At 37.1% G+C, this 10,039-nt stretch overlaps 1 protein-coding gene across 1 annotated transcript; it reads left to right on the top strand.

Moving 5' to 3' along the window:
* Window positions 1-8,298: 8,298 nt before the first annotated feature.
* LOC141492793 (olfactory receptor 14C36-like) lies at window positions 8,299-9,246 on the top strand. The gene has a single exon (XM_074193467.1). It carries the CDS (start codon window positions 8,302-8,304, stop codon window positions 9,244-9,246), a length of 945 nt encoding a protein of 314 aa, XP_074049568.1. The 5' UTR covers window positions 8,299-8,301.
* Window positions 9,247-10,039: the final 793 nt, after the last annotated feature.

Raw genomic sequence — 10,039 nt, 5'->3', positions numbered from 1 at the left:
TGAAATGTACTTGGAATTTTGATGTACTTTAAAGTCGTAGCCTCTGTTATATTGTGTAACTTTCTTTCATGCAGAGCCTTATGTATTGCATTCACATTTTACTCTTCTTCATGTTAATGGAAAATATATAGATTATGAATTATACACTTGATTTGGAGGATTAGATATATTGTGATAAAGCATTAGTATGTGGAATGAATATGGCTAAATCAGTCCACATTTTTATTTTAACCCTATATTTTATATTATAAGGTTTATATTATATTATATTATTTTAACCCTATATCTAATTTGTCTATCCAACGTGAATTATCTACTCAATATCTATGCCTTGTATCTAATAAGCAGACTGATATTGATTCTATAAACAGAAAGGCATCTTTTGCAGGGATGTTTGATGAAATTAGTTTTCTGCACTGGCAAGGCAATGATTTTTACTTTTCCCCCCTTACTTTGTGGATGATGTGGTTTTCAACTGGGTACCCAAACTTTTACCTACATCTATTATTTATTTATCTGTTCTTCCATGGTTCATTATCATTGACCTGGATTTTCTTTCTTCTCTTACTGTTATATATTTCTAAGATACTGTAAATCTGTAAATCCAATAACAATATTTTGTGTGTCTCTGTTCAATTTTCTCAAACAATTACGAGACTTTGGAGCTGAATCATATCTGGTTTTGGTCGTCATTTTTAGGTTTTTGCAAGGCAATGGGGTTAAGCAGCTTTACCAAGGCCACACAGCTAGGTAATTATTATGAGACCTGATTTGAACTCAGGAACTCCTGACTCCAGGGCCAGTGCTGTATCTACTGAGTCATCTATCTGTCCCTGAATAATTGTTTTCATAATGACTCTCCTAGCAAAGGGAACCTTGTGAAAGACTTTTTGGATATTCTTTCCCCAGAATCAACATCAGGATAAGAGGAATTATTATTATTATTAATAACAGATGCTTTGCAGAGCTTCTTTTTCCTCTTTTTCTTTTATTCTCATTTTAAGACTTCAGTGTCTGAAATTTGAACAAACTTTCTCCTCTATTCAGACCCGAAGTTACAGGCCATTCTATTCTGCTAAGGTTTGGGTGAGTATAAATTCTTTGAATAGATGCTCAGGGTTGGAGCTAATTTAGAAGTAAATGACATAATTGAACTTCAGGTCCAACCCTTCACTGTGATACTCTTTTTCTCCTTAATTATCAATCAATCAGAGTTGGTTACTACCCTTGGCAACACTGATTTTGCAAAGGGCATAAAAGCCATGAACTTTCCACCTTGATTGACTTTGGTCTAAGAGAGTGAGATTGTCAAATGACTATTATTTTATTAAAATATTGACATTATTAAAAGTGATTAAATTACCTAGAAGTCATGTTTCAATTACTTTTTATTTCCACATGACTTTTACATTCAGATAACATAATCTCTGGTTTAGAAACTTGAATTCCTAGAGAAACCAGATTCTTGTAGTTTTACTCTTTATCTCCTCATACGGGTCCCCTGAACAGTGTCTTAAATTCTCTCAGAATAGTCCATGACCATATTTTTAAAGACTATCTATATCTACAAGGCTTACTTAAGACAGCCCTTTCAGGTCTTCTCTTGGGAACTCCTCAAGGTTACTTCCATCCTAACATCTCATACTTGGTTGTATCTTGGATCAGGGAGCCTGCAGGCTTTCAGGAAAACAAGTGCCAAGAAGTTGGCACTGTATTTGAATATGTGCTTGAGTCTTCATTCCAATATATTATCAATATCAATTGTCAGTGGTTAATATCTTCATTTCATTTAAAGAATTACCAATGATTTGCTGTTGTATGTCCACCACTTGATGACCACATTGGAGATTTCCCTTGGTCAAGCTACTGTGGTGGTTTGCCATTTTCTCCTGTTACTCATTTTACAGAAACTAAATTTGAGGATAAAAGGGTTAAGTGACTTTTCCAGAGGCGAACAGTTAATAAGCATCTGAGACCACACTTGAACTCAGAAAGATGAAGATTCCTGACTCCAGGTCTGACACTCTATCCACTATGTCATCTATAATTATTACCAAGTGATATATACCTTAAATATATAGCAAGAACAGAAATACAAAGATTTGCTCCACCCAATTCCCAGGAGAAATTTCCTTTATACCACCTTAGTCCTAAGGGAAAATGGGATCAATCATAAAACTGTCATATTATAAAACATGTATCCCCACCATTTTCCTTTGACATATCAAATAGCTCTTGATTGAGTCTTTCCCTCCTTGCTGCTATCAATTCATTTATATTATGCATTCAGTGGACTAATGAAGTCTTTGCTTCCAGTATGGCTGCCAGCAAATACTAACACTGATTCCCATCAGAAGACAGAAAACTACAATCCACCTGTTTTGTCTCCTATAGTCCTTCATCTACAGCAGAAAAAATAACATAAGTAACACCATTTCCATATATGAATGACTGATGTGAAGTCTACTTAGCAGAGAAAAGTGTAAGAATTTGATCCCCTTGCTCTTTTGAACATTCACAGTCATCTATAACTGATCACCAATATTCTTCTAGGACTGAAATTATAAAAAAAAAAACCTGTTTGATACTGATTGTGCTTTTGGAATCCTCATTAAGTTCTGGCTTTTTAGTCAATGCTAAATGTTTTTCATCCTACTGTATTAAGAATATAAGAAAGAATTATACTGTACATATCCTTTAATCCAGCAATACCACTTCTGGGTATGTATACAAACCTCCATGTACAAAAATATTTATAGCAGGTCTTTTTATAGTGTCAAAGAATTGGAAATTGAGAGGATGTCCATCAATTGGGGAATGGCAGAACAAATTTTAGTATATGAATGTGATGGAGTGTTGCTGTTACATAGGAAATCATGAGAGACTGAACTTTTCAAGTCCAGAAAGATTTGCATGAATAATTGCTGAGTGAAGTGAGCATAGTACAAAGAATACTGTACACATTAACAACAGTATTGTGTGATGATCAACAATGATGGACTAGCTCATCTCAGCAGGACAATAATCAAAGACAATTCTATTGAATTGTGATGGAAAAATGCCATCCACATTCAAAGAAGGAACTATGGAGTATGAATACAAACTAAAGCATACTATTTTCAATTTTCAAATTTTTTTTTCATTTTCCCTGATATTTTCCCATCATTTGTTTTCTTTCTGTTAGTATTCTTTCATAACATCATCAATTTGGAAATTTTATACTTGTATTATCTATATTAGACTGCTCTCTGTCAGGGGACAGGGAAAGAAATGGATTGATGGAGAAAACTGAAACTTACAAATTTTTTGATTTCTAGATTTGGTAAAATCAATGACTGAAATATTTTTTCAAAGGAAAGAATTATAGGATAATTATCTAAGTTCTCTAGTGAAAAGAAGTCTTCCTGCCAAAAAAACAGGAACTCCTTCTAGCAACAGGCTATATCTTCCAATGTGGATTTGCAGGAGTCAGAGCATCCAATAAATCCCTCCCATTGGCCAGTTTTCCATTACCAAATCAAAACTCAATCCAGTAGGTTGAAGAATGATATGATGAAAGACATAGGGCTAATATATCCAGAGCTAGATTTGAAGGATCTCATCTAACATCTTCTTGAAAAATAAAATGTTATTAGCTAAACAGGTGATGAGATTACCCATGTTCACCTTCATAGTGAGTCATTGAGCAAGAGATTGAGACCAATTTATCTGATTTAGAATTTTCCCTCTTCTTCTGAATACAACATTGCTATTGTTTTATCTTTACAGTAGTTTTTCAAATACAATGTAGAGAGCTTTCAATGTTCATTTTTGTGAAATTCCAATCACCCCTTTCCTCTCTCCCCTATCCTCCAAGCAAACAAACAATCTGGTATGTTTTATACATGTACATCCAGTTTTAAAATATTGTCTTATTCGTCACATTGTAAATGAAGAATTAGAACACAAATGAAAAAATATTAAAAATTGAAAATGGAATGCTTTGATTTTCAGTCACATTCATAGTTGTAGATGGCATTTTTTTTCAAGTCTTTTAGGAATTATATTTGATGGCTGTATTTCCAAGTGCTAAGTCTGTATTAGTTGATCACCACACGACACACCAGCATAAAGCTTGGAAGATCCTGAATTTTTCTCAAAATGACTCTAAATTAAGCCTCTAAACATACCCCAAATTGATCACACCCACAAAAACACCAGGGTGAAACAATGATATAATGCAAGATATCTTGAAGAAACTTCAGAAAAGTTGAGTCATATGGGTAAAAGGAAGTTTTACCTAGTGTAGGTGGGAAATCTAGAAAGTCATCAAGACACTCAATCACAGCATAGAATAAGATCCTACTAATCAGGGCAATAGTGCAACAGGCTAGTAATGAGTTTCCCAATTCCAGTTCAGAAGACAAAGTTCATGCCCTAGAATGTGGGTGTAGCAGGCAAGATTGGATTGGAATACTCTAACATAGAGAACAATCCATAAGCATCTAATACATCAGAGTGGTCACGCAGGGACCAGCCCAACAACCATGGGACTGTGCTCCTTTGTCAGAAGCAAAGTTCAACTGTCAAAATGAGTAAAAAACAAGGAAAAAAGCTACTATTCTGATAGGACTGATTAAAAATTACTATCTGAGAAGAAAATTGAATGAAGATGGCAATACCTTTAACAGTAAAATTGACCAAATGGGAAAAGAAAACGAATTCTTTAAAAGAAAACCTGACCAAATGTGAAAAGAATGAAAATAATCTAAATTCAAAATTAATCAATTGGATGAGAAAAACAGCTCAATGAAAAGTAAGATTAACCAATGAAAAATGGAAACTCAAAAGCTAACTGAAGAAAATAAAACTGGGCAGCTAGGTGGTGCAATGGCTAGAGAACCATCCTAGGAGAAAGGAGGACCTGAGTTCAAATGTGACCTCAGATACTTAATAATTTTCTAGTTGTGTGTCCTCAGGCAAGTCAATTCACTCCTTGCCTTAAATTAAAATAAATCAATAAAATAAGACCTGAACAATAGAATTTGATAAAAAGAAAATAATGACTATATGAGACCCCAAGAGTTAATCAGACAGATCCAAAAAACTGAAAACACAAGTCAGTATAAACTTCTTGAGTTCTGATTTGAACTCAGGTCTTCCTGACTGGTTCAGTGCTCTGCTGGAGGGAGTTTAAATAGAGGGTGTTGGCATGAGTTGATATTGATATAATAGAAAAAGACAATTAAATCATGAAAATATTCAATTACTCTAAGATCAAATGAAAAATACAAAACAAAAAAACAAGAGTATCAAGTGGACAAAGTGGAACACACCATTTTTCTCTTTGGAGAAATGTGGGGAGATTTAATTTTCCAAAGTTTTCTAGGGGTAGCTAGGTGGTGCAGTGAATGGAGCACCAGCCCTGGAGTTAGGAATACCTGAGTTCAAATCTGACAAAAGACACTTAATAACAACCTAGCTGCGTGACATTGGGCAAGACACTTAACCCCATTTGCCTTGAAAAAAAAAGTTCTCTAATTGGTCAGATATCATTAATTATTGGTGGGTTTCTTTATCTAGCTTGTCTCCTGTAAAGCAAGGCAAAACTGTGATAAGGTATTCTTTGAGACTGAATGTTATGCAAGAAGGAAAATGTATTTTGACACATTTCACACAAATTTTTGAAGCTTTTTCCTTTATGTCTATCAAATCCACAACCATAGCTTCGGTAGATCTGTATCAACTGAGTTTATAAAGCAAATAATTTCTCAGGAAGCATGAACTTTTCCTATTCTGCCCTTGGAAAAATGCATGAAGAGGGTTTGATCCTCTTGAGGGGAACCGAGATATAATGAATCATATAATCATAATATGTATTCATACAATGCACTTTAATTAATATTTCTTGAACTACAACCCAGTCCTTCTGAGTGGACTAATTGGCATGTTGGGTTTTTTTCCCCTATCTGGAGAAATATCGCAACACTACAATTATCTCTGCCTCTCTGTGTTTCACTGAAGAGCAGGGACAATGTCTCCAAGGAAATGCTACCAAGTGAGAAATTGGTTTATAGAGCCATCCTCTCAAACATACTGTCCAACTTTAACTACAAATATCAATGGGAAGATTGTGGGAAAGTATCCTTCCAAACAGTGGGCAATAGAATTATGGTGGGTATATAACAATGTTATCTTTATAATTTTCTGACATTGGAGGCTGAGTTAAGAGTTGCCTGGAGGTCTTTTCCAAGCAAAAAGTAATTCAGCAAATCTTTGTGAGCCTCAAATTGGAGAAAGTAATAGCAAAAAAAATTGTTGACTTAAGGTAAGATCCAATGAGTTTGAATGGAATGGTAATTATCCCCTTTTGTTTTCTCTCCTCTTTCTGCCCCTTCCTTCCTTCCCTCCTTCCCTCTCACCCTCCCCTCCTTTACTCTCAGCCTCCCCTACTTCCCTCTCACCCTTCCCTCCTTCCTTCTCACCTTCCTTCCTTCCCTCCTTCCCACTCACCCTTCCCTCCTTACATCCTTCCCTCTCACCTTTACATCCTTCCATCTCATTCATCTTTCCTTCCCTCTCATTATCCTTCCTTCCCCCTCAACCTTCCCTCTCACCATTCCTTCCTTCTCACCCTTCCTTCCTTCATTCCATCCTTCCCTCTCACCCTTCCCTCCTTGCCTCCTTCCTTTCCCTCCTTCTCTCTCACCCTTTCCTCCTTCCCTTTCACCCTTCCCTCCTTCTCTCTCACCCTTCCCTCATTGCCTCCTTCCCTCCTTCCCTCTCACCCTTCCTTCTTAACCTCTCACCCTTCCCTCCTTCCCTTTCACCCTTCCCCCCTTCCTTCTTTTCACCTTTCTCTCCTTCCCTCTCACCCTTCCTTCCTTCCTTCCCTCTTTCCCTGGCACCCTTCCCTCCTACAGTCCTTCCCTCTCATCCTTCCCCCCTACCACCTTCCTTCCTTCCCTCTCATCCTTCCCCCCTACCACCTCCCTTCCTTCCACCTACCCTTCCTTCCCACTCACCCTTCCCTCCTTCCCTCTCACCCTTCCCTCCTTCCATCCCAACCTTTCCTTCTTTCCCCTCTCACCTGCCCTCCTTCCCTCTCACCCTTCCCTATCACCTTTCCCTCCCTTCCTCTCACCCTTCCCTCCTTCCATCCCAACCTTTACACCTTCCTGCCTTCACTCTCACCCTTCCCTCCTTCCCTCTCACCCCCCTTCCTTACTTCTCACCCTTCCTTCCTTCTCATCCTTCCCTCCTTCCCTCCCACCCTTTCCACCTTCCTGCCTTCCCTGTCACACTTCCCTCCTTCCCTCTCACTCTTCCTTCCCTCTCATACTTCCCTCCTTCCATCTCACCCTTCCTTCCTTCCTTCCTTCCCTCTCACCCTCCCCACCTTCTTTCCTTCTTTCCTTTCTTCCTGCATTCCTTCCTTCCTCCCTCCCTCCCTCCTTCCCTTCTTTTCCTTTTCTTGTCTCTTATCAGGACAATTTGTTCCAGTTTTCTCCCTTGAATGCCATTCCAAAGGAGACAGGCTGGAAGAGATAGGTCACTCAGTTTGGTTGCTTAGGAGTCTGAATGGAAGAAAAATTTAAGTGATAAGATCAGTAGAGCCAGTGACAAGAATGATAAAAATTAGATAAAAAGAGATATTCTGAGCATCAGAGACAATAACAGGCCAAGGTAACAGATTTCACCCTCCTCCTATAAATATATTTGGCAAATATATTGCCGTATGCCTCTCCAGCATTCACTTGCAACTTGCAGTCATTGGGAAAGCATATAGAGGGCAGTGGAAGGAAGAAAAAAATATTACAGTTCATATTAATACTGGTAGCAAAAATAAATAACAGGTTTGATTCAGTATTTTTTCAAAAATTCTGATTTTCTTTTCTATGATGTTCATGGAATTTTCAGAATGATAGCATTTCCATGGAAAAGGAAAACAATGAAGGTACTTTAATACTTAAAGATCATTAATTTCATTAGTGGCTTCTGGCCTCATATTATCAGTGACAGATAATCACCATATTATTACCTTTAAGAATTTGTGTTTTTAATAGATGGAATTTCCAGATATAGAAATAGTCTTTGCAAGTGCAAGTCTACACCTCTAAAAAACCAGTTTGAGAGTTTTTCCTTGACAGGTAACTGGACTGACCAGAATTACATAGCCAGGAAAAGACAGGTCCCATATCATATATAGTAATGATAAAAGTGGAATAATGACTTTTCATCTTTATCCACAATATACCCTTTATAATCTCTGACTGATGGACTATTTAATTTTGCTCCCTAGGTCATTTACTGAATCTGAAAATGGCTAACTTTACCACCATCGTGACTGAATTTCTCCTTCTAGGGTTTTCTGATAACCAAGAGCTGCAGATTTTATATTCTTTGCTATTCTTTCTACTTTACTCATCAGGCTTGATGGGGAATCTCCTCATTGTCATCATCACCACCTTTGACAGGAGACTCCACAGCCCCATGTACTTTTTCCTTAGGAATTTATCCATTGTCGATGCCTGCTACATATCAGTCACAGTTCCCCTAGCATCCATTAACTCCCTAGTGAACAACAGAGTTATTTCAGTTTCTGGATGTGCAGCTCAGATATTTCTGCTTGTATTCTTGGCATATTTTGAATTAACTTTGCTCACCATCATGGCCCGTGATCACTATGTTGCCATCTGCCACCCACTTCATTACACAGTGATCATGCGTCCCAGTGTCTGCATGAGGATGACGTTCACATGCTTTGTCACTGGCATGTTTTTTTCAGGTTTCCATACAGGTTACACATTTCGATTGTCTTTCTGTAAATCCAATGTGATCCCTCAGTTCTTCTGTGATATCCCCTCTCTCCTTAAGCTCTCTTGCTCAGAGACTTTCAGCAACATGTTATCAGTAATTGTCTCTGTTTTGGTGGTTGGGTTAGGCTGCTTTGCCTTCATCATTGCATCCTACAGTAGAATATTTTCGACAGTGCTCAGATTTCCAGTGAAAGAAGACCAAAGAAAAGCCTTCTCTACTTGCCTGCCCCACATTATTGTGATTTCTTTGTTCCTTTTTTCAACTGCAGTTGTATACCTACAACCAGCTTCAGAATCTGACTCCATTAAAGACATAATCCTTTCAATATTCTATTCCATAATACCTCCCCTTTTGAACCCCATTATATACAGTCTACGGAATAAGCAGATAAAAGAAGCTATAAGGTTAGTAATGAGTAGAAAACTTCTGCTAAGTAATATTGTATAAATTCCCATTCTAACAATTTTTGGACTTAATCTATCCAACAAGGAAAAATCTCATTAAACTGTAATTTTGCTTGTGAGATTGTGGAATTATTAGTTGTATTTTATATCTTGATAGTTACAGATTGATCACGGATCTAAATGAAAATAAAATCTATAGAGTCATACGTAGCTAGGTGGTACAGTGGATAGAGTACTGTCCCTGGAGTCAGGAGGACTTGAGTTATATTCTGGAATCACACACTTAATAACTGCCTAGCTATGTGAACCTGAGCAAGTAACTCAACCATATTGCTGTGCAAAAAATAAAAACAAAAAATAAAGTCCTATAGTTATCTATGATATTATCAATATCATTTCACTTTCACCAAGGTGATTTTGAAGCATATTCAAAAATTTAAAATAATATCATCATTTATTCTAATTCTTTTGGGAACATTACTTATGATATATAAATAAAAATTCTATGCCAGAGCCGCTGGGTGGCATAGTGGATAGAGCACTGGCCCTGGAGTCACGAGGACCTGAGCTCAAATTCAGCCTCAGATAATTAATAATTACCTAGCTGTGTGTGTGTGACCTTTGGCAAGTCACTTAACCCCACTGCCTCATAAAAACCAATAAATAAATAAATAAACAAATAAACAAACAAACAAACAAACAAATAAATAAATAAATGAAATTATCAAAACAAATTCTATTCCAGATATGAATCATGGGGTGCTCTTGCCTGTTCAAATTCACACAGATTTTTTGGTTCCTTAGAACAAGACTGAATTCATTTCCAGTTTAGGCTT

Source organism: Macrotis lagotis, chromosome 1 (assembly GCF_037893015.1).
Source record: "Macrotis lagotis isolate mMagLag1 chromosome 1, bilby.v1.9.chrom.fasta, whole genome shotgun sequence".
Classification (NCBI taxonomy): domain Eukaryota; kingdom Metazoa; phylum Chordata; class Mammalia; order Peramelemorphia; family Peramelidae; genus Macrotis; species Macrotis lagotis.
Note: the sequence above shows the minus strand (reverse complement) of the source record. Positions and strands in the feature narration are given on the sequence as shown.